Source organism: Lepeophtheirus salmonis, chromosome 7, assembly GCF_016086655.4.
Source record: "Lepeophtheirus salmonis chromosome 7, UVic_Lsal_1.4, whole genome shotgun sequence".
Classification (NCBI taxonomy): Eukaryota; Metazoa; Arthropoda; class Copepoda; order Siphonostomatoida; family Caligidae; genus Lepeophtheirus; species Lepeophtheirus salmonis.
Genome location: NC_052137.2, coordinates 12,314,110 through 12,340,551, shown reverse-complemented (window position 1 = coordinate 12,340,551; position 26,442 = coordinate 12,314,110). Strand labels below are relative to the sequence as shown.

Below are 26,442 nucleotides of genomic sequence, written 5' to 3'. Positions count from 1 at the left end.
TATTTTTTTTAAATCTTCAAACCTTATTCTCAAATAAGGCCTTCCAGACACCATCAAAGTGGGAGTCACTATTTACTGTTGTACAGTGTAGATGGTACTACCTTATGATTTGAACGCGGAATCTACTTAATTTGTTCTCTCTATAATTAATTACAAAAGTGATCAAAGGAACTGCTACCTTGAGTAAAAACAGATTCTTTTAATTAAAATCATATTTTTGTTTTTAGAATTGTTTTAAATAGTCTTATCATTTCCACACAAAGAAATAAAATAAATTTTAATTATCAAAATGTCATAAACATTTTTGTTGATATTACTCATTTATTTATTTGTTTTAGCCGTACATGAATTTCTTTGACATCTATATATACATAGTTATACTATTATTATTTTAAACCCCTGATATATGTATATTTGCTTGTTGCTTTTAAAAAGATAATTCCGACAGGCCTTACCATTTGAAAAAATATTGGATATGCTCTTTGGGTACACATCTCTGAATATTGTGTGCTTGAGGATTAATGAATTGATCTGGTACTATCCTTTAAGCAAAACGTGTCCAAATTTAATCTCATTAGTTTTAAAGGTTACAGTTGTATTAGTTATCCCAGTTTTGTAACTTTCAATAAAATTGATTGAAATAAATTTTGTGTGTCGATTAAACACTGTTTTTATATGGGGAAATATTGCTGAAGCCAAACAGTGGCTTAATAAATATTATGGGAACTATACATCAAAGAAAGCAACTTTTATTGACTAGTATGCAGAATTTAAATACAATAGTAAAATCACTGTTGATGTTGAAGGCGCTGATAGTTTTAAATTGGCAGTTGTCTTGGAAAACATAAAAAATATCCACAAGAAAGGCCTAAAATGAAATTATGTGAGATAGCTTTCACTTTGAAAGTATCAGAAGGTAGCATTTTTACGTTTTTACATGAAAATGCGGGGATGCCCAAGTTGATTTCTAAGAGGGAGTCGTATTTGCTCACATTGGAGCAGAAACAACAACGCATTGACGATTCAATGTACTGTTTGATGCTGTTCAAACAAAAATAAAAGGAATTTCTTGCATCATTATGGGACAATGAATCCACTACTACATTTCAGAATCAAAGGAATCGTCATCTGAGTGAACAACAGCCCGTGAAAGTCGATTACAAAATTGTAATCACTATAACGAATGTAACCTCTAAACTAAAGGTCAAAATGCAATTAAATTTTGTTGTTACCTTCACATGAAAAACTATTTGAGGCCACCAAAAAATACAGCCCTCAAAATGACCTTAAATTAATCAAGGATTCTTCCAGAATTTCTCCAACAGTCATAAATGTGTACAGGACAAGAAACAGAGCGAAATCTCCACTCTTCCTGATCACTGATGGATTCAAAATTAATAGATTTGTTATCTTGTACTTCTTGAAGACAAAAGTATTACCCTTGATCGAACTGGAATTTAATGTTAGTTTTCAGGGGGATGGTGCTGGAGCACACTCTGTAAATATTTTTGATCACTTCTGGATTCCTTACTAACCAGAATATAATCCCTAGGATTTTGCAATATAGAGAATGGTACAGAGAGAGACTAATGCCCTTCATAGAACCAATAAGGATCATTTGATGGCCTCAACTGAGGCCTCATAGAAGAATATTCCGGAATTACTGATGAAAGCCAGCTGAACTAGTGTCTTCAAGAGGTTCAACGCTGTTGTTTCGCTAAAAGGCACATATATTGAATAAAACTTTGGTATGTTTTTCAATTTATATTCATAATTAAATCTATTATAAAAAAGCAATATTCTGAAATGTCAATAGTATGGGATATAACTATTTGATTATTTTCATGTTTCACTACTTTAGTAGAATCCTGTAGAACCAAAATTGTTTTATAAAGATTAATTATTCATTTATAATTATAAAAATTTTCTCTACGGTCTATAAAACTACAAATATTATTTTCTGAAGTTACTAATTTAGATTATGAATTGACAAGTATAAGATATAAAAGTTGATATGTATTTCTACACAACTACTGCGGCAAATAAAATAAAATATTTTGAGAAAGACACAGGCTACTATTAGGGTCAGAGTGAGGTTTTTATAGCTTTACCTAAGAATGATCTACGATATCATCATATTATCAAAAACGAAAAAAAGATAAAACAGAGAGGTCTTTCTGCAAGGATCACACAGAGTCCTCTTTCCATCTTTTTTTGAATGAGATAGCAATTCCTGTAAGGGAAATAGTGGAAGAGAAAATTTGGGATACACTTGGAATAGAACTACAAAAAGAGGATTGTGTGGTGGCCATGCCACTGACAACTCGGGCTCTCCTAATAGAAGAAGAAGTCATCACTTAAGTTATGTGTATCTATATTATACTTCAAACTGGACTATTAGCTCAACAATAAAGACGTCGAGGATGTCATCGACAGATTCTCATTGAGTGATTCTACATTTTAGATTATAATGTTTAAAAATAATTATTTAACAGAACTTTCTCGAGATTATATCTTCTCAAATATATTTACCCAAACAGTAACTTGCTTTTTCAAATCTCTATCCGGGTCTACCAGTTTTTATTTTCCTCCTCCATTATTTGTCGTTTTGTCTTGTTTGTTTTAAGGTTTTACATCGATAAAATTTCTATTTTAACGTTCGGGTGGATAAAGTTCTTGTATTAAGACTTGAAAAGAAGTAATGGAGGCTTAATATGAAATAGATTTTGTATATAGGTTGGTGCAGATAAATTGGGAAAATATTTAAAGCCTTATGAAGAACAAACTAAAGGGGGGAGGACCATAATTTTATCATAAATTGAAAGCTACATTTAATAATTAATAATGACATCCGCCTATCTTGATAACCCCGGCCATACGGCGCCAGAAGCGTTTGCAGGGCCGGGCAATCTCGTGCAGATCTAGTTTTGCCATTATATGGATAATGAATTTCTTCAGGGCCTCCACAGACGAATAATACTTGGCACAGGCCTCATACTCGACCTTCCTTAGAAATAGAAATTGAATGGGTTGTATTCCGGCCTGTTTGCAGGTTTAAAAATCCGGACTTCAAAAATGAGGAAATTTTTTGGCCAAGACATCCTGCATTTTTTTGGAAGGTGTAGTTTCTTCCATGGGATACTCCATCTATCTAGAGAATGTAAATTAAAAGTACAAAACCAAAACCAGTACAATCCTACGATGTCGGCCGGGCTTGTCAAAGCTTACGGCGCCGTGTGGTCGAGGTTATAAAGAGAGGCGGATATCATTATGAATAACTGAATTTCATTCAATGTAGCTTTCAAATGATCAAAAATACTATGGTTTTCACCCTCCAGTTTGTTGTTTATAAGCCTTTATATATTTTTCCAATTTATCTGAACCCCCCCAGTACTTTGTTGGTCCACAAAACTATATTAAAGTCATTCAAAAAGTGGACTAATGTAAAGATTGGCAAACATTTGTTTAGACCCATAATAATAATAGGTAGTACGTATGTATTACTTTTTTTACATACCTACAAGGCATATGCTACAAATATAGGTATAGGTACGTTGAAACGTGTATAAGATTAGTGAGTATTATAACAACTGTACATATTTTCATAAATTACCATTATATAATTACCAAAGGAATTTTGCCTTTGTTTTTTGCAATAACGTCTTTGATGTACACACAGTTCACGCCATTTGAACGTGAAGAGTTAATTGTTAAAGCCTCTGTTAGTGAACTGGAATATTTTACACCCCAAGATTTACAAAAATGCTTCTTCTTCATTTGAATCTATATTTAATCGCTATTACCTTACAGTATGCTCCTAAAACATTTAATCTTAGTAGATGCAATTGCTTATTTAACTTGATAGTTCCATATTTAGGATTTATTCGTATATTTACAAACTTTTTATCGAGGTTTAGTGTATTTCATGTTTTGTTTTCAAATCCTTCCTTTTTCATTTATTTTTCTTTAAATATTATTTTTCCAATTTGAGGACTGAGACATACCACATAACTTACAAAATTAGAAAATATTAGTTATGTATATATAACACGTAACCTCATCAAAAAACTGAACTGTACTCATTTGATGACCCAAATTTGCCTTAAGTAATGAATATTTTAAAGAATTTTTTATCACAATTAAAAATTGAATGTTTTAAATGCAAGAATAACAAATTAAATCTTCTTGAAACCGCAAACTCATTTTATTAAGATTATTTTAAAATAAGGATTCATTTTCTTTAGATGTTTAAAAATTGTTTTAGCTTTTTAATTTATATTTATGAGTGCCAAAAGGATTGAAGTGTTCAAAAATGATAGAAATTTAGATCACGTAATCATTATAATGGGTCAACTGTGTTTATCTTGTAATTAAATACTTTTTATTTTTGGCGTTTGTTTTTTAAACCGTTGATTAATTGCGTTATCAACAAAATGTTAACTAAGAGAGTGTTAAAGCTTCATGCTTTCTTATTAAAGAATTATAAAAATGTTTATGTATGTGCTTTATCAAGCTTTTATTTCATCAATGGGTCCACTAAGGAATAAATTATCATTAACACTCCTCAATCTAAATTTTAATGCAATCTAATGTTCATGAAGAAACGTCTAAGAGAGATTTATATTTTGAAGAGAGTCACATTACTTAATCTTAATTAAGTTGCAACTAAGTTAGATCAATAAGAAAAACACATTATATGTCTCCCATTTTCAAAATATATAAAGATCCATTCCATTAAAAACTTTTGTCTTTAAATGCTTTTATTTATTTTTTTACAGCGGTTCAATTAATCCACGATGAATTCTCGGATTATTTTAAAGACAACTTCATTGTAGATCATGACTCAGATAGAAAACGTTTGACACAGTTGATTCTACGCCTTCTCAAATCAAATGGTACTCCCATCTTTGACATTACTCTTGATCTCTCACCTAGTAACTCTTCTCGTTATATTGGAGTCATCAGGGTGCCTGCACGCTCTGGGCTCATTCCAAAGCTGACACGGTCATCTAGAAGTTTCTCGTACTTATTAAATCGATTGATGCGTCATCGAAGAAAAAGAAATAGTCGAGGAGGTTATAAATACGTATCAAGAAAAGAGATTTTCAAAAGCTTTGAGGTAAGTTGATTTAATACATTTGTACACTAAAAAGGACGGTACTTAATGTGGAAAAAGGGATTTTTGTTTTTTGAAGAAATAATGATTATATAATGGGTTAATCTCATTATAAAGGCATTTTAAAGATCAATTAACAACACCAAGGGAAAAAAAGTAAAATAGAAAAATATACTAACTCTTCCTACACATTTATTCTTCAAAAAGATATAAGAAAAGATGAGGATGGAAAAATAGCTTTAAAACAATTAAAAAAAGAGAGCTACATTCATTATACAATATTTAATCCCTATAGACTTTCTTATAATATATAATGTATTAAGTTTATTCATTTGGATTATTAGAGCCAATTATTTAGGTTAAAGGAAAGAGTAAATTCGTATTTCTTTTTTCCGCTTTTTCTTATAACTACAAATAACTTTTCCATTCATTATTGGTGACATTTTTTGGGATGTATTACACTTAGTCAGTTAAATCCTGAATTTTCGTGCGCCCAACTGCTTTGAGTGCGCGTACGGAAATTTTTTAATCACGTTCAAGTTTCATTTTCTCGACTTGTACATAAAGAGGTCAGGTTTTTTTTTTAAACTAATTGCTTAGGATTTAATGTATTGAAATATGAATTCATGTCAATGGACCAGCCGTTAGGTCAATGTCAAGGACAGACATCGTGGTCGAAAGCCAACAATGCGGCCCAGACTACGTTCAAGTCAGGATTGACTGCCAGGAAGGTGTTGCTGTGTGTTTAGTAGGATTGGTGGGTAATAATATACTATAAGCTATGAGCTAAATGCTCAACCCTGTCCTCTATTGGGAAAAATTTGATCGTTTGAAGCGGGAAATCAAACAGATGTGGCCAACATTGGTGAATAGGAGGCGAATCGTGTTTCATAATAAAGAACAATAGACCGCACAGATCTTTGATGATAAGCTAGAAGCTCTGGGAGGTAGGACGGAAAGTTCTTATGCATCCACTCTAGAGTCCGGACTATGGTCTATTCTTATTTATGGATAACGCACTTGGGAGTACAAATTTTGTCTCAATAGAGGATTGTGAATTTTTTGTCGGAGTCTTTTGTCAATAGGGACAAAACTTTCTTCGAAAAGGGCATTATGAAGTTGGATTCTTGTTAACAACAAGTTATCAAACAGAAGAGACCCTACTTGGTATAAATTGGAGGGTTGTAACACTTCTGATAAGGCATTGAAATAAAGCAAAAAATATGAAATTATTTTTTCGAGAAACTATTATATCTCAGCCTGGTGATAGGTGATATAAACCATCAGAGTGCAGAAGCTATGTATGCTGTCACTTTGACGGGCTCTCTTGGACAAACACATGCACCTATGCAGGTGATTTTTTTTGTGTTGGATAGATAGTTTAAACTTGCAACTGTTGGAAAAATGGAATCAATTGACAAATTTTGTGTCCCAATTATTTGGAAAATGCACGGAGCCCTCCTTGGAATCTTTTTTGTATTATTTTCTAACTAGAATTGATTTCCATTATATATGAACTTTCATATTTTAGTTGGGCAAGATCCCCAAATTATTAAAATAGTATGCATTAGAGTGTTCGCTATTTTTTAAAGTTGACCAAATTCTAAATTATCATGGATCATGAGATGTGTTTAGGTGTTGGTAATCACTTCCTAAATTATTTTTTCTGGACCACCATAAACCATTACCCTCCATCCGGTCAAAGTTCCAACGTTCCGGAAGTACTTCAAAATGATGATTAAATTTTTAAAAAAGGAAAAAATCTTATTGTAATTTAGGCATGATAAAAGAAAAACTTATTCAATAATATTTTTGAACTTATTAGTAATTTTTTGACTTAATGATGTAGTCGGTTTTGTAAGTAAAAACTCACGGAATAACTATTGACAGCATACAAATATAATAAAATAATTATGATTTTTTATTTATTCATCATATATAGTGTTTAAATCTTTGAATAATTACTAAATTAATTCATGGAATTATACTTTTGAAAGTTTTTATTCAATTTTGATCTTTATTGATTTGTAACAATTACATTTTCGTATCTTTTCTCTTGATTATATGTCTTCTAGGATTCGTTAGTTTTTGATGTTGTTTATTTGATTATTTCACATGAATGAACTGACTTTAAAAAAATATTGCAACACTATGAAACAAAACCAAAAAGGCGAAAATCGTATACAGCTCTCAAATTTTAAACTGTTCATGTAAAACGTACACTTTAACATTTGTAGCTATCAAGGGAAGTACACCAGACATAGATGAATATTTATATTAATCCTTGAGCAGAGATCAATAGTACTTTGTGCAGATTTGTCAGACCTTTTTGTCTTTCTTTACAATCTTCTAAGATGATGTCAACTGGTTTGAATCAAACAAGGCACGTATAGGGACATTTTCTGGATATTCAAAGCAGAAATTTGTCTTAAATACAACCCAATTTTTCATTTCTTCTTCATAGTTGAGATGCTAGGTTGCTTGATTTATTGAAAATAGAAATTGTTCCATCCGTGTTTAATGTGAGGGAATCTTTTAACTGAAGGAAAGTAGGGCCATGCACATTTAAAATCATTATAACAATTCTATGCTCCACTCATGGATTTTTTGAATGTATAATCTTAAAAGGGTAGAAGCAGTAATAATCCATCATGCACTGTTCCAAGATGTTTGTCAAAAAAAAAAAAAATCAGGTACATAATTTGGCCCCTTTTGTACAATCTGACAAATCTGGAGAAAGCACTATTGATCTCGCCCAAGCATTAATATAAATACTCATAAAGATTTAAACACTAAAGATGTTTATGGACATTTGTATCGTGTTCATGAAAAAATTTAATTATATAAATAGAAAAATAAATAAAGAATCCATAATTATTTAATTATGTTTGTATGCTATCAATAGTTACTTCATGAGTTTTTACTTACAAAACCGACTACATAATTAAGTCAAAAAAATTACTAACAAGTTCAAAAATATTATTAGATATGTTTTTCTTTTATTATGTTTAAATACAAATAAGAATTTTTCTTTATTAATTTGACCTCATTTGGAGGTACTTCCGGAACGCTGGAACTTTGATCGGATGGAGGGTAACGGTTTATGATGGCACAGAAAAAATAATTTAGGAAGGTATTACCAACACCTAAACACACCTCATGATCCATGATAATTTGGAATTGGTAAATTTTAAAAAATAGCGAACACTCTAGTATGCATCTATATAGTATGTACAACAAATAAAGAACCAAAGCTTTTTAAAGTCTTACTTTGACGTTGCTGCACACAATAATTTGTTTAATGACAGTACCCTTCAAGTTTGTTTTTTTTTGTTTGCTTTTTTGTAGAATGTTTGGACTTTTTCTTTTATAATCATGTAAATAAATAAAAGTTTCTATGATTATTACTTTTGTTGTGAAATAACGAAACAAAGATATGTACATATGTATATCAAAAAACCAAAAAAACTAAAAAAAAACTTATTCACTAGTCATCAAGGATTCAAAAGTAATCCTTCAGTTCTTTTTAGTTTTTGCTGACTTTGCGTCAAAACATTTTTATAACTTTTCCAAACTTCATTTTGAATTTTTGTACTTGTTTTTTTTTTTGTCATATAATTTTTTTAGTTTTAAGGTTTCATTTAGTGTATCAAGGGTCTCATTAGTAAAACAAGCCATTATTTCACATCATAGTACTACATCTATTTAGTCATTCTATTAAGATGGATCAAACCCCCCCTCATGATTCGTACATTTTGTGTTCGATTTTCTAACACTTGCTCACAAGTGTGACACTTTTGCGATAGAAATATTTATGTATTCAAAACATTTATAGATGTAAGTGGAAATTATGAAAGTTAAGGATTTTTGTGTTTTGATCCCGAATACATAAAATAGCTGAAGAAAAAATAAATCAATTACTTTTCCAATATTTGCATTTATTTGTTTTTAATTGCAATCGTTTAACAATGGATGCGTTAGAATGATAAAATTTGGACTCAAAAAACTTTTAAGACAATTTTGTGATTGTTTGACTCAGTATTGTTTGAGTGGTTGTCAAAGATCAGCAAAGAGAAAATAAGGCATATTTTACAGTTTTTCTCACAACACACAAAACACAAGCCAGGTGGCTGAAAATGTGAGTAGTGTATGGGCCTGATACTCTAACAACCACTTCAGGGTTTGATGTCAATGTTTCAAGGCCAATTGTCAAAAAAGTGGATAAAACAATGGACATTCTTGAGTCTTATCATCATATAAGCACTGTTTTGAGTCCCAAAAATTACATAGTATGTTTTTGTTTGATTAATTCACTTACTGAGCTTAAATTTTATAGCGAACATGACTAGGATTAAGGAAAAATTCTGAAAGTGTGAGTTTTTTACACTATGGTGAGGAACACATATATATTTTGATGATTTAAATATATTTTTATCAACAAGTGTCACATTTGAGAGAAAACCTTAAAAAATTCAAGAATAAACGGGCGTATGGTCCACCCTAATGCATAGATAGATATCTACTCATCCTCAATGGCCATTAAAACACTTCATATTCAGAAAAATAAATCATTCTTCGAACATTAACTTGATATGTGTTTTTTTTGTTGTTTTTTTTCAAAATGAAATATGGAGAAATAATTTTGAATCCTTAAATGATGATCAGCATTCATTTGTGAATAAAAATGCACATCTACCTTTAGGGATATTAGAAGAGTAACTATTTTTGAAATGAAATAATAGGAATATTTAAAATGAAATAGTATAAATCTATAAAAGGACCATGGGTAATTTTTGAAAAGAATTTGAACGAAAGCAAAACTATTTTTGTAATCTTAAAGCATGCCATATTCAGCTATTAAATGGGCACCTTCATACTATTCCATTTCAATATTAGTGCTCCCTCTTATGCATAAAATGTCGGTATATAAAAATAAAAGAAACCTGAAAATAACATCACATTTAGGAGACTGTTTGGAAGAAGAACAGCTTTGATTGTATTGCTTTTAATTAATAGATTAGCTGCAATCAGGCATGAGAGGAAAGAAATAAACACAAATCTTATTTCGTATCTTGCAAGGATTTAGTCAGAAATTACACCAATGTCGATCTTCAATTTTTTTTCCCACCCCAACAACGACTTACATATATAAATCCCTTACAAACAATCATCAGTGTTTCTTTTTGCTTTTCATGGTCATTCGCAATAGTAACTATATTTAGATGTACTCTCTTCAAAGAATGAAAGGATAATCACAACAGCTTTCGAAAATAAAGGCACTCTTTAGATTTCCCCCTTTTAAAAATATTGCACATGCTCATAGTTATACTTTATAGCACTCGACTATTGTACATGTACCCATGGATAGTGTTGTGTTGGTCCTGAATTAAGAATGAATACTAGAGTTCCGTCTAGTTCAGTCTCAATTTGGGCCAGTTCAGTCTACATATATGTACATCTTAAATTTATAAAGTTCGGTTTTTTGATGACGTCAATCAACTTTATTTCTTCTTTTAATCGGTTCTGGTACTTCTAGAAAGTCCTAAGAATTGGTTCTAAGACTGGCTGAATAAATAAGGACGACACAATCCTAGATATAGATAGTTATTTATCAAATGCATCATTGAAAAAGATTGATAAAATGTGGCAATACAAGTCTAAATGTGTATTGCCCATACACATATATATATACAAAAATGAGTAATTGCATATGTGGGCATGTATTGTTTAAAATGTGTCCTTTGTAACACAAACCTATGTTTACTACTACCATAATATAATGTTTGTGACGATAAACAATGCTTCTGAAATTGTTAGGTGTTTCACATACATACATATGTATGTGATTGTGCCTTTTCTATTTCTCTCTCCTTCTGTACCATTAAAATATTAACAATCAGCTTATTATTACTGGATTTTTCCTTAAATAAATTATGTTCTCATTTTAAAAACGTCATTCCTTTATCTTTTGTCAAAAAAGAGATCAAATGGATTTTATTGATATTTTAGAGATTGAAACAAGTAGCCCCTACACAAATTGCTTAAAATGCTTCATTGATTTTCTAAAGTACATGCATTTGAAAAGTTTATAAAAAAGTAAATAATATGACTCCCTATTTATTTGCTCCCCAATGGCAATATAATCCATAATGTATTTTTTGTATTTGAATGGGTCCGTAAAAAGTACTAAACGAAAATAATATAAAAATATGAAAGTTGAAATGACTGTGTAACGTTTTAACCCTTGTTATAATTTGATCCCTTTTCATAAGCGTCTAAATTCAGCTTTCCTTGCATTATCATCATATATGAAAATGAACGTGGTCATCTTTACAATTTGAAGGATGGGTTGGAGCTGCCTATCTAACAATGATAGATGTTAAATATTTTTATCAGTTTTACCAATAAATATTATTAATTTCTAGTATTATTTATGTACAATTATTAATTCAGAAATATATTAAATTGGAAATTTATTTTTCAGCAAAATAAATGAATTTAACTTTTTTTTTAAATTCCCTCATTTCTCAGCATCACTTCTTGCTGAACAATATTTCAAAAAATGAAAAATGCAGCAATTAGCCTCGCTCTTGCTTAAGACTTAAAGTTATTTCTTATGAAAAAAGCTTTTTTTTTATTCATATTGACAGTTCAGACAGTTTTAAGTTAAAGATTGACGACAGAGCTTTAAAATGATGAACTTTGTACATAAAGAGTAGTTTTTTTATATAAATTTGTCAGATATAAAATAAAATTTCTAAAGAGAAAGAGTAAATCTATGAATAATTTATTGTAGACAATATACTTAAATATATGCTTATTTATATATACATAAATCCTCAAGGTCCATAGATCCTCCCTTTCTTTTTATCCATTTCTTATGGTTTTTCTAATACCAATTTCTTTCCTCTTTTATACCTTTAAAGAGTAAAGAATATCTATAATATAAATTCTTTTAATTTATGTATATCCGAGAAATTAAAAATCAATATTCAAGGGAAAGGAAGGTTCAATCAATAAATTTTAATTCATTTTCTTTAAATATATAAAAATATTTCCATATTATGTCAAAGAATGGGATGAAAAGACGCATATTAATACGTGTAACTGTGAATCACTTTAACTGATAATATCTCACGGTTGCGTCGACTGATTTTAAAACTTCCGACAGGGAATGGCAACCAAGAGTCTAAACTATTGATATTCCTTGTTTGTTACATCACAACTATATAGTAAGTGGATCGTATAAAATTTGCCATTTTACTCAATGTATGAGTTACTAAAAAAAAGGGTATTGTCAAGCAGACCGGTGTGGATTTCAAGACCATTTACAACGCTAGAAGATGTATGGAAGCCGAAGAATTGCTGGACAGGATGCCTGAAGATGGTCACCACTTAAAAAAATCTTGATCTGTCCTTAAAAAAGCCTTAATGGCTGCACCAAAGAAGTCATGAGATCATATGCCAAGGACCTAAATGTTTCAAAGGGGACACAGGCATGAAAGTTATTGGTGATGTAGAAGAATCCCCTTCTCACGGACGCCATCAAGTCCTAACATCTCCTTCGTTGTCAAAAATTGTCAGGGCCAGCTGATTGGGGCATAATCTTTTCCGATGAGAAGACTTGGTCTGTACGACCCAGTCTTTTATATCTTCGAAATGATCAATATACTACATTTAGAGATGTTTTTGAAGGTGTTCTTATAATCTCCACTACAAAATACCCAGTCAGGAGGCTTATTTGAGGTAATATTGTGCTGGTATCCACCTAAATTCTATATCAAAAAGTAGCAAAGTACATAAAAGTGTAACACCTATATATATTTCAATAGGAGTACATAAATACAAAAGAAAAAAAAACTTTAAAATAAATAACTTTGTACATACACAATTGAATAGTAAATAAAATATGGCAAGAATTCATTAAGTTTCATGTTGTTGAAACTACATAATTAAGATAAAAGGCACAGAATGTTTTATTACCTTTAAAATATTTTCCATTTGATCAAAGGAACAGATATTGTATGATAGTTCTACGGATTTTTGCTAGATGAAAGGGCCAGTCACAATTACGAAGAAAGGAACCGTCCATGAAAAAAATTCCACATGATTTATTGAACATTAGTGCTGATCCCGCATGATCTACAGTTGTACAATGAAATAAATCATGATTATCAACAATATGTGCATGAACATTTGGATATTCCTTCAATCTAAAAAAAAACCTCTAAAAGAGGTTTTAGACTGGATGTATTGTTTTTCATTCACGATAAGGATTCTGTTCACATCGAATGGAATCCAGTATTTCATGGGATCTTAAGAAGAGTCTGTCCAGACCAATAGGTATACAAGAGTTGGGTTTTTTTGCGGCATAAACACTTTAGTAATTAAGTACTCTATCTTCAAGTGAGATCTATCAGTATATTTACTTATTAATGTACCTATTTACATATTATAAGGTTGAGTACCTATATAATAGTGAATAGTTACTGACATAGAGGTATATCCAGATATTTCGTGTCCAATCATCGTAAATTAAAGAATATATAAGTATACACTCCCTTAATATTAAAAAAAAAAAAAAACTTAACTCATCTTGATTGGCAATTTACACGTAATTCCATTTATTATTATTAATAGTTTATATATTATTTTTCTTAGAAATAGGAAAAATGTTTTCAACAAATAACAACTGCAAATCATTGTTATTTATATTAGACTTTCTTAAAGCTTTTTAGCAATGAGCATCTCATATTTTTATTATTCCTTGTAAAAAAAATGGCAATTATTTATAATTGGCTCTGAATCTTCTTTTTTTTTTTTTTTTTTTTTTTGCTTGATTTTTTTTTTCCCTTTCTTTAAGATTAAAAGCTCATTCATTGTGTATTTCTTTTTTGTTATAATGTTTTAAGCTGATTTGTGATGTATTTAACTTCTCCTGGTGACATATTTCTTAGACATAATCGTTTGAAATATTTGCAACTAACAAACTAAGTAAAATAATTGACTTAATTATATTTACTTTTCGAAACATTTTCATACAACCTCACATTGCATATTTATTAAATATTATATAAGAAAAGTAAAACTTAAAAAATCAATCAAAAGCGAACTTCTTTTTGACAACAAATCTTTTTAAGCTATAATATATGGAGTTTTCTAGAGTTTTAACTATAATATAATTAAATTGAAAAAAATATTAGATTTCAAATAATACCCTTCATTTTACTTTTTAATTTTCATCGATGTATATAAGTACTTCAAAGTAAGGTTCTGAATCGAAAATATACTTAATTTAAAAAAAAAAGACTTTAGAGGCAAAACCTACTACTATTGAATTTTTTAAAGATTCATTTCGTGTTCCACCGGCTTAAATAGCAATAATAAATATGGGTTTTAGCTGGCGGGCATTCCAAGACCTAGAATTGGGTTCTATAGTGCTATTAGAGGTAGTTTGAGAATAATCTTAATCGCCCTAAATTAATGATTATTTTCAACATTTGATAACCTCTTTTTAAGTGTTTGTGTTTTATAACGTTATAATCATTGCAGTAAAAGCATATAACATATTTTTTATTTTCGTTTTTGATTGTATTACTCATTTTGAATTTGCATTTTTTAAATTTAAACTTTAAGATATACTTAATTTAGTTTGCCCTGCGTTGCCCGGGACATTAAGAAATTGATATTAATAAAGAATTATTCTGCTTAATATAAAACAAAAATAAAGACTGTCAATTAGTAATAATAATTATAGCTGGATATTGGTGCTGGTATGTATTTCTGTACCTTTTTTGTAAGAAGATAGAATAGGTTTACCCGGCGTTGCCCGGGAGATTAAGAAATTAAGACAGTGAAAGTTTATAAATTATTCTTGTTTCATGTTGTTGTTCTTTTCTTGGCTAGACCTCTGGGCTTCTCTGTCTCCATGAAACGTAATGAGGACGTGGTTGCTCTGTTCTGGGTCATAATCCGACCTCACTCTTCCTATATCTCCATTGCACTCAATAAGAAATTATTTACTTTATTTTGGGTCAGACGCCAAACTTGCAGTCTCGCAGCACCTTCTCTGAACATCAAAGCTAATATCCCAAAATACAATCTGGCTTTCAGGCAGCACAGGTAAAACACAGTGCCAAAATACAGTTTAAACTCTACTGCCGTCGTGTTTATAGGCAAGAAGTAGCCCTTCTAATATTATAATAATACATCCCAGCCCTCGGGTTGTGTAGGTGAGCTGCTTGGTACGAATGAAGTTAAATTTCTCCGCTGCCCCTACATGAGTGTCAAGAAACCCTCATAATATCCTAAAATACACCCGATTCTCAGGTTATGCAGGTGAAATACTGGGTCTCAAGGAAATGTATGGATGGATTTTGATGAAAACACACATACAAACATTCACATTTAATATATTATCTTTTTTAAAGCTAATTTTTCACTAATGTTGCCCCTTATTAGTATTTTATGGCATACCATCTAAGTTTATATCAACTTTTGTTAACCATCCCTTAGTAAACATCCATTTTTTTTCTCGTAGTTAATGAACTTTGGTCAAACTTTAAGCCAAATAATCTGCAAATTTTAAATGATGATACACAGTCCACATTAACTTATTTAAATCTATAATATTTTCTTGCCTATTTCATTAATTTTGCCCTCGAAAATATTATTTTAAAATACTAAAAATACATGCATGAGCTCAAAACAAGAAGAAGAAAAACATCATTTTTCAAATTAATTAAAATAATATTAGCTTGTAGTATCAATAGGATATCATTTGTAACAAAATAATTTCATTTTTACTAAAGCACACATATATACAAAAAACATTTTTAAACGAATATTTTATTTATTGAATTAAGTATGTACTTTAGTATATTTGCATATAATTTTTAATCCTTTACTTTGAAAAGTGTAATCATCTCTTGTTCTTCAAATTGTGAATAGATTATGAGCCTACCTCATTTCAATTCTGATGGTGATAATAGAAAAGTAAATTTATTCTTGTTTGTCTAATCACGACCCTTTACATAGATTCAATCATTTTTCCATCATGGTAAAGAATAAATCAATAATTAAATATCCTTTCGACTCAATAATTATTTTTTGATTCGTTTAATATTCTCCCATGTTCGGATATTATCAAGTTAGGGTAAAATACTTACTATAGGTGTATATATGAATGTATGGAGGTATATTTGTTGTCAAAGCTTCTCAAAAGATATACATGCCTATATTTGAAGAACTCACAATAAACACTTTTCATTTCTATGAATAGATGCTCAATAGTAGGTATATTTTTCCCAGGAGAAAACGGATTGAAAAATATTATTTGACATGCAAAAACTTTTTGTATGCGTGAGTAGGTCCTACAATAATGATTGAAGGACGAAATATATATTTACTTATAGGTTGTGTATTATCATATAGTTAGACCCAATCATCCATTCAGTAGGTTTTCATTTATAAGAGGTTTGATTAATCAACAACAAAGGAAGGATAACAATGGTAGTAGGTCAAAACGTCGAACGACAAAACGTTCAATCTATACAACGTTGACTAGAAAATATTACCTTCAAAATATGAAAAAAAAAAAAGATTCTACGACATTTAATTTCTGACATTTCCTGCCTTTGATATTTACCCCACCACCCCTACATAAACTAATAGTAAAGAACCCTCACAAACCCCCATTTATACCTCGAAATTTGGTGCTATTTGTGTACTTCCCCTCACAACATTCAAATTTATTCCACAAAAATTAATAGTTATAACGTTAATAAATATTCAATATTTTTATTTTTTCTATTATTTTCTTATACATATAAAATAGACAAATAGTTTTAGTTCTAAAATCTAGATGAAATCTGAAACAGCCTCAAATTTCCAGTGCCCTTTTGGGTGTAAATGTGGGTAAATGTAAGTAGTGACGGTTGGTTTCATCCCATTTTGGGACCTCGCTGCACCCCGAAAACATCTCCAATATTTGGGATGTACGTGAGGAGTTGTGGGGGATCTTAATGGCTGTTTAAATAGTGTTGCTGGGTTTTATTCCATATTTGGCCAGACCGTACCCGAAAACAGCCTAACATTCGGGGTTAAAAGGTGCTGGGAGAAGACCTTACTGGTAGTTTATATAGGATTGATAGTGGTGGAGGTATGTTTTAGGCGGGAAATGTCTGAATTGGATATACTGCAACACCATTTGGAGGAGTACCTTATTTATATTCTACGGTCGACATTCTGTCGGTCCAAGTTTTGTCTATTCGATATTTTGTTCATTCGACATTTCATCTATTTGACGTTTTTTCCATTCGACGTTTTGACGGCCATTTTTTGACGGTCGTTGTTTTGTCCACGCATCCTAACAACAATATCCGGCGCTTTTGATCTATTTACAATAAATTAACATCAAATGGTCCTTTTTTAAGATTTATTCTAAACAAAAACTGAGTTGAAGATACAATCATTGAGAATATATTCCACACAAAGTAGCCTCTGTTGTCCAATTATATGGTCTTATTCCGCGTAATGCCGTGTAAACTAGAACCCTATCTAAATTCTTTCATTCCAGGAGGGTTTAGTCGATCAGGAACTCTTGATGGTGTAAATACCTCGGTTGGGTTATGATTTAAGGTAGTTCTAGGCATAATAACCCATCGGCTAGATTGGGGAAACTAGAAGGCAGAATATTCTTGTCGTAGGGGTGTTTTAGGAGCCAATCCTGACTTATGGTCTTCATTAGGACCTTACTCAATTTTACAACCATTATCTTCGATCCCTTTCATTCTTGATACCTCTGCTTTACTCATATCTAGATCGTCCGAAATCATTACAACAGTGCTCCTGTTCTCTACCTCTGAAAATGTAATAGGTCTGATATCTTCGGTTGATGACTCATTGGCTGTGTTTTGGCTAATTAGTAAAACGTTTATATGTATATTTTACCACATAAAAAAAGAGAGTGCAGTAAATCTGGAGCACTGGTTTTCTTGTGTACATATATATATATTATATTGTATATCTTTTCTAAAATTGGCGATTTTCTGGAAGTATTAAACAAAAAAATGAGATGAAGAATTTTTACAAGTACTTGTGATTAAATACAATGTATTAATTGAATATTCTTTGGATGGTCAATATATTAAGGATATAACTTGTGACTATTTTTGTAAAAATTACTCATTGATATTAAGTTTTTCCGGGGCACATTTTTAAATTTAACAAATGCCCACAGTTATATAACTCGTAAATACATAATAACTCAGTAAACGGAATTGATCAAAATGAATGATAGCATCATAATAATTAATAGATGGTAATTAAAATGACCAATTTTGTAATTGAATAAGGTATTATGAAACCTACAAATTGTATCTAGTATAATCTGCTTAAACAAATTCTAACTGAAGCAGTGTGGCCCATTGAATCGTAAATAAAAAGTTACATTGACTTATTAAGTAATTTACCAAGCATTTTTCCGCAATATTAGCTGATAGAACAATAAAAATAAACAATTCTTGTAGAATTTTTTGTCATCATACCAAAGGCAAGGGAGATGGAGGGCAGAAGAAATTGTGTGTCGCCACTTTTTGACATGACGAGATCCCCCACATCGTTCCTTGTTCCGAAGTTCTCATTACTAAGATTAAAAAGCTGAAGGAAGACATCAAGGGGCTTGAGAGGCCAAAAATGTAAAAAAAAAAACTCAAAATAGGTTTGACGACATTTTGGCAAATTTCTGGTCTTGTTCAATGTAGCCTCGACCCTAACCAAACTACAACACTCTTAACTATTGTCATTAAGGCCCCATCTAGAGGAAGACCAGTGTCACTCTCATGTGAATGTGTATGCCCTAAAGACTGTCGAAGGAAAGGAGTGAAATACTTGAAAAATACCTTTTTAAGGCCAAGGGTGGCCACTCTGAGATTTAGTTGTTTACATAAAGTCGCATTGTCCTACTAATTGTATTTTTTGATAATCTTGATAAAGTGGAGCTTTGTCAAAAAAAATTTACGATGCACAGGGGCACACACTGTACAAACAACACTTATGATCAGAGTTGGAAGCCATGTGTTCATTAAATTATTAAAATTCCCATGGGAACTATAACAATTGGAGCTTAGCTGTCTTAATGTTAGTTGCCAACAACCATGAGAGGACGGAAATCTATACTGAGTAACTAATGAAGATATTGACAGAAGGCAGTACAATCTGGATACTCAATTATACTCTGAGTCCAATAAGGACTCACATTCATATCTCCCCAGCATATCCTTTGTGTTACTTACATGGTACATGCACTAATATTACTACAAGAATGAACAAATAATGTTAACAGCTTTAGAAAATTAAAAAAATCTTGCTTGCATTTTAGTTCATATTTTCTACAACTATATAAAAGATATACTGACAAAATAAATAAATGTAACTCGTAGAATTCCAAGTATAAGAAGGGGGAATTCATACTATCAAATAATACACACTTTTTTTCGTCAATAGAAAGAAGGAAAAAAGACTCAATAATTTGATGATGAAGATGAAATAACATTTGCATATTGGGAATAAAGAAAACATGGGAGTGTTTTTACACAATCTGAAAGTAAAGAAAGTAAAAGTGTCATAAATCAAATTTATTTTTTTACTTTCCCACTCTTCCTTATCTTATTAAGTTAGTAAGAAGAGAACCTCAGATGATGTAGGATTATTATTTATGCGATCTATTTTGTAGGGGAAAGAGTTAGTTTCTTATCATTGCAAATAGAAAAAATAGTTTAAAAAAAGTAATTAATTTTTTAATATTAATACTCAAAAAAAACTTTCAAAAAAATAATGATTTATTTAATTATATTTTTCATTAATAGAGAGATGGAATATATACATAAATACATTCAAACGATTTCTTACTAATCTAATTAATACTACATATGACTATCCTTTTAATTCAATTAATATTTGATTAGAAGAATGTATGTTGTAATATACCTATAACTTTTAAGAACATAAGCTTCAAAAACTTTAAAAGTAAGGCGTCATTGAGGATGAGTGTTTTAATGCCACATTGAATTATAATTGTTGTATTAATCTATATCACGGGGTGCACTGTTTATAGTGCTCCTAGATGTATATCATAATTATATTTTGATCTAAGAAATAACATACATATAGAAGGTGCCAATTAAAGATTGTGGGGTTGGAAAAAGAAGTGTATTTCATAGACAACAAAGCATGGAAAGGCGGTACATCAACCAATGAATCCTCCTTTCTTCTTGATGACTTCCTTCATCCTCCTGGGCATGTTGGTAGCAAGATTCTCAAGGACTCTAGGATCCAAAGTTTCCCATACAGATATTACCTGTTTGATTACCTTCTCATTTGATGTACAAGGAGGCAGACTGTTACACTAATCCTTCATGATGCCCTACAGAGTTTTGATTGGATTCAAGTTTGAGTCATATTGTTCCCAGACTATTAGTCTTTCCCAAAAGCTAGGCATATGCTCTGAACACCACCTTTGAGTAGATTTTGAATCATGAGATGGAGCATTGTCTTGCATGAAGATAGCCTCAGAAGGTAATGGAACAATTTTTTGGGTGATAATTGTTCCCCTGGAGCTCGAACGAGTCATGCCAAGCAGAGCAAACTGCTCAAGAGTCTTGGTCTGATAGTCGACACTATGAATCTGTTACTTGCAGTCCACTACATGAAGATCACTAACTCCCAGAGTACCCAAAGCTCCCCAAACCCTGATTTTTAGAGGGTGCTTCACAATTGGTACGGAAGTAACATCACCCTTTTTTTTTTAGCCATACACGATCGTTTTGCATTTTTTTTAGCCATACACGATCGTTTTGCATTTTTTTTAGCCGATGATTTGAAGAAAGCTTTCATCTGACAAGAAATTCAGACTCTGGACTTGTCCTTGTCAAATGCAATCCTCTTTTTCTTCATTTGATCTGTCAAAATCGGTTTGGAAGCCTACTTGTAAGCCTAAAATCCAACAGATTTCTTTAAGAATTTTCTCACAGTCTCTTTAGACACATTGTAAGCCATTGCCGTCAGTCTAGCTAAAAAAAAATAATTCATAGGTGTCTTTTCCCTAGTCTCAATCAGATTACTTGCTTGGCAATTGGGGAGATTGAAGGGGACACCCTGGAAATGCCTTGTCTTCTTGCCCCTCTCCTCGCTTTTAAGCCGCCCACCATCTCTGAACAGACCTCAACTCACCCCAAGTTCAGTATGAACAGCCTCCTGGGCCGAGCCACTAATTAGCTTGGCTACAGCAGCCACCCTGATCTCCGAACGTAGAGACATGGCTATGGAAGAAGGTAAATATGGGAGGAAATTATCACTTTTTTCAGCAGCAAGTAACAACAACTGAAACAACTTTTTCAAATAATTTTTTGACGAGAATCTAATATAAACAGTACTGCAACAACAATTTATCCGATCATTTTGGATTAACAAGAACCGATGAAGCAGTAAATGATAAAGAGCGGGAAATTGGAGCCTGACAATCTGTAATTGTCTCTTGCTAGTCGCACTTTTGAAATATAGGAGGCTTGTGCATGTAGGATCGAATATGTGTTTTTGTTTTTGCTCTCTTATGTTCATCATAATTGATTAGCATTTTCAGTACATGTCAAGATTGGAACAAAATATGAATTCGGGTTTATGAGAATGAATTAAGCCGTTTTTGTATGTAGCATACAGGAGGCAGGGGTTTGTTTGTTTATGTGTATTAGTGCTCTAAAGCCTCAAGTATCGTCAATCATCTCATCATATTATTTAAATTTGTCAAATTCTTATTAGTTTTCTTTCATTCTTGAGAAGATAATAGATGAATTGATAAAAGTATTGAGTAGTTACGTGTGAGTATGCTCATAAAAAAGGAGAATAACACTGATGACTTCTATATTATGTAAGACAAAATTGCCCTTTAGGTGACGCCTAATTGCTCCGGGAAATATCGGTACTACTGCGAGTGAATTTATAAATTTATCATTACATTAAAAATTTATAGGGCCCTATGAAATTGAGTTTTTCGTAGGTCATTAAGTCAAAATTAGAACTTGATAAATGCATGATGAAAAAGGATATAAAAGCTATAAATGTTTCTATAAATTATAACCTAGCATTTTTAAATTTACATATTTCCTTCAACCTGAAAAAAGGAATCTAAATCTTCAATATACACTTTCAAAGGTCCAAAAATGTTTTTGTCCTCAAAAACTAAAATTTCCACTTTTAAAATGCCATTTTTCATTTTTTTCAACATAAATGAAGGATATTTCAAAATACGGTGGATCCCGTTTTATCCGGAGAGGAATCGAAAAATTTGTCCACTATGAAAGAAAGCCGCCCGATCGAAATAATTATATAGGACTATTAAATAACTAATTTAGGCTTTCCGTATTATTATTCAGTATTGAGACCTTAGGTGGATTATAATTATACTATAAACACCTGGGGGAGAGGGAGGGTGGAAATGATATTGCATAGATTAATTTAGAAATCAAATTATTTGACAATTTGCCGGGAATAATAAGGTTTATTTCTGATTATACAAAATTGAACCCATTTAATGAATTGCAAAGTACTCGTATATAAATATTACTTTAAAAGTAAAAGGAAACTACTTGATATTCATGGGTGTATTATTATTGCTACTAAGTATTTTCAACCGGTTTTTTTGCACTGACCACAAATTTTGTTGCAAAAAAAAAAAGGAAAAAAACCTTTCAGTCAAGCATTATATATTACGTGCTAGAGTATTCTATAATTAAAAATCTACCTTCAATAATTATTAAGTATTACGTAATTATTATAGTTAATAAAATAAATACTTGCATTTAATTCAAGGCTGCAAATAAATGGTTCTAATTATTAGTTTTGACCCTTTAGAGAGTATCAAGTATTATGTTTTTATACATACATACAGGACTGTTGCGAAATGGGAGTTTGTATATTCCCTCATGGAGTATTATATAAAAAAAACGTCATTAATCTAAATATCAACAAAGTATATGAAAAAGGTTTTAAAAAAAGTCATTAGATCAAAAATGAGCTAAATTCTTGATCCAAAAGGTATTTTTTATTTTGCACTCATCAATGCATATTCCACTAACAGATTGCAAACAAATCAAAAATATTTCAAGAGGGTCATGTGCTTTCATGTGTAAAAATAATTAAAAATATTTTTTACTGTTAATGCACAACTTTCATAATACATTGTAGGATTATTTTACCCATAAATTGTATAGTTGTCGATGTTCACATATATTATTAAGAAGTAAATTGAAAAACGATCATTTGACAAATAATAATTCTATTTTATACGACATTTTCGTATGTATCGAATATTAGTCCCTTAATAATAATTATTATTAACAGAAAATAAGAAAAAAAAAAAAAAAAAGAGAGAGAAAAACCAATAAAGCATTTTCTTCGAAGACTCCCTTGAATGACTGCTTTTTGAAATCCCTTACTCACTACGAGTCCTCTTTTGTCCATGAAGCTTGAAATAATTTATTCATACCGTTTGAGACATGAAGCTTAATGTTATAACAAATTGTATAATATATCTTTTCTTTTTCTACTTTTTCTTTTTCTATCTCTTTGTTTCTATCTCTTCTACCTGGGGTATACGAATACTTATTGACTTTTATTATGAGATCAATTCAAAAATGAGTTTTTGAATTGAAATATTATCGTGGCCTTATCTTAAATTGACAACAATATAGAGCGTTTTTGGGGAAGCTCTTTTTTTTAAAATTAAAGTTCATACTTTCAGCTATTAAATGCAATACTTTTAAGCTTTTTGAATTTATTCGTCTTGAAGCTATGAACCCCTGAACAAAAATCACCTATTTTCCACTTTAAATAAAGATAGCTCGAGTTAAAATTATGATGCAGACATTTTAAAAATGGTTTTAGAATTTTTTAACATTCAGGTTTAAAATACATTTACATAATGAACACTGAGGGCTTAAAATAACTTTGCACCTTAAAAATAGCTAAAAATAACAAAAATGTGGGGCCTTTTTCTGAAGGCCACGAGGCTATGAGAGAAAAAATACGACCCTATTTGGAATCAAGGGATCAAATTGTGCTAAGTTGAGCATATGCTGTTCTTGTGCATAAAAAAAATGCGATTTTGTTGGATAGTGTAATTATTGATATCGTTTAGTAGACTCATTATACTTTATGATTAATTCCCTTGTTAATTCCTCATTTATATGGACTTATACCAATAAAGGAGTAGCATGTTATTAATAGGTTAATTTTAATCGAGTACTTAAATATTTATTATTTGATTTTTAGGTTTCCCTTACACATTGGTCACTATGGTTTTTTTTCGTTCTGTATTCTTTCCCTACGTGTTTGAAAGGAAATAAATAAGTTTTTTTGGTGAAGTAAAATATTTTTTTAGAGAAATATTTTATTAATATTTGACATGAATACCTACCTTTTGTATGAAAACTCTAAATAGATATAAAAATCAATCAGAAATTTGGAGGAAAATGTTAGTTGGATATCCGTTCTTATTTGAGATGGATAACATAGTTTATGCTAATAAATACTCAGTAAATAGTTATTTTTTGTCAAATACAGACCACATTAAGGTCAGTTATGTACTAACATGTTTTTACAGCGTTATTTTACAATTAGTTAAGAACGGCAGTTAGATGCATCTCCTTTCTTTCAAAATATAAACATCTTTATAGTTTTTTGCTCATCATTTAAACTGGAGCTCTAAAACTTTTTTAGCCATTAAACCACTTGTCGATTTTTGGTTTTCCGTAGACCCCCAACATAATTGTCTTAAACTTATTAATATTTTTTCTGATTTTGACAGATTACATAGTCAATCTCTCAGATAATACCATACAAAACTATGTTCTGATATTTAATTATTAATTGCAAATAAAGTATTTAAAATATTTTCAACTTATGAATCTTTTTGATAATCATCAGGGACTTTTGACTAACTTAATTCAACATTCCTACGTAGATGAAAGAAATAAAATGTATTCAAAATTAATAATGAAAGAATTTTTTTTTTTCGATTTCATATTTGCTTTTTTTAACTATTAACTTAATGGAAGGTCAAAAGAGTCGTCTGGGGTTCTTGAAACAAATTACTCTGTTTAGGATTTTTTTTTATAGGAAAAAAGTCCTTTTGTCAAAATGGAAATGTTTAATCTTGATAGCCTATTTAAAAAAAAACTTTCCTCACACACAACAAAGCCACTGTTTTTTCAAGTACTCTCCCACTTTTCATTCCATTCTTTGACTTAATTGTACTCTCCCACTTTTCATTCCATTCTTTGACTTAATCGGTATTTTCCCCTACCACATTTCTCCCTAAATCGAATTAAATATGGTTTTAATTTAATAAAAAGGTTTTTGAAGCAACTTCTTTGTGTTTTGTACCTATGAGAATGAGCAAGAAAGGAGGATAAGTAAAGGGTAAATATATTGGATAGTAAATAAAGCTAAGTCAGATGACAAACTAATCCACGAGTTGAGTAAAAATAAAATATTATGTACACATATGTGTATATATATATAAATAAATGTAATTCTGTCCACCCAAGTAATCCACTTAAATTTAGGATACCTATGATTGTGAGTCCTAGAAATTATGAACCATGACACGTACAAAGCATACAAACCGACATACATGTGAGTATGTCCATTGGTAAAAATAAACATAAGCATGTACATTAGGGTGGGCCAAAATTTAAATGCTTCAACTACCCACCAAGGGGATCTAGAAAAGCTGACTTTTGGAAAGTTTGCAAGGAATAACCCAAAAAAAATAGTTGCCATTAAATATGGGGGGCTTAATGGAAAATTGACATTTATTTTTTTATAATGATTTGAATATAATTTGGTATGTCAAATTAACTATTATTTGGAAACTTAAAAATGAAAATTCCGAACTGTAACTCCATTGAAGACCTCTATGTTTTTAATTATAGTAACCATTCATTTGATAGATTTATGAAAGGGATCATTTGATTGTTTTTGAGTTCTGTAATAAAATAAATTCAACAAAAAATAATTTATTCAGACATACAAAAGTATAGTTGACCCTTACCATATTTTTTATCCTAAATATCTCAAACATTGATAATATTTTATTTTAATTCAACTTTTATTAGAACAAGATGGAATCAATATATCACTTTAATCAGATATGATAAGAGTGATAGGTGGCTGGGCTGGGACAAATGAGAGGTTTAACTAGTTTATAAAATAAAATTATACATATAATGATTTTGTAAGATGTAATGATGATAATTTTAACCAAATCA

At 30.6% G+C, this 26,442-nt stretch overlaps 1 protein-coding gene across 1 annotated transcript in view; it reads left to right on the top strand.

The window, feature by feature from the left end:
- The window catches only part of LOC121121796 (endothelin-converting enzyme homolog), a 164,296-nt gene that overhangs the window by 69,740 nt on the left and 68,114 nt on the right, over positions 1 to 26,442 (top strand). The window contains exon 4 of the mRNA XM_040716769.2: positions 4,779 to 5,119. Within this exon, the coding sequence (XP_040572703.1) occupies positions 4,779 to 5,119 (341 nt within the window). The remainder of the gene's footprint in view (positions 1 to 4,778; positions 5,120 to 26,442) is intronic.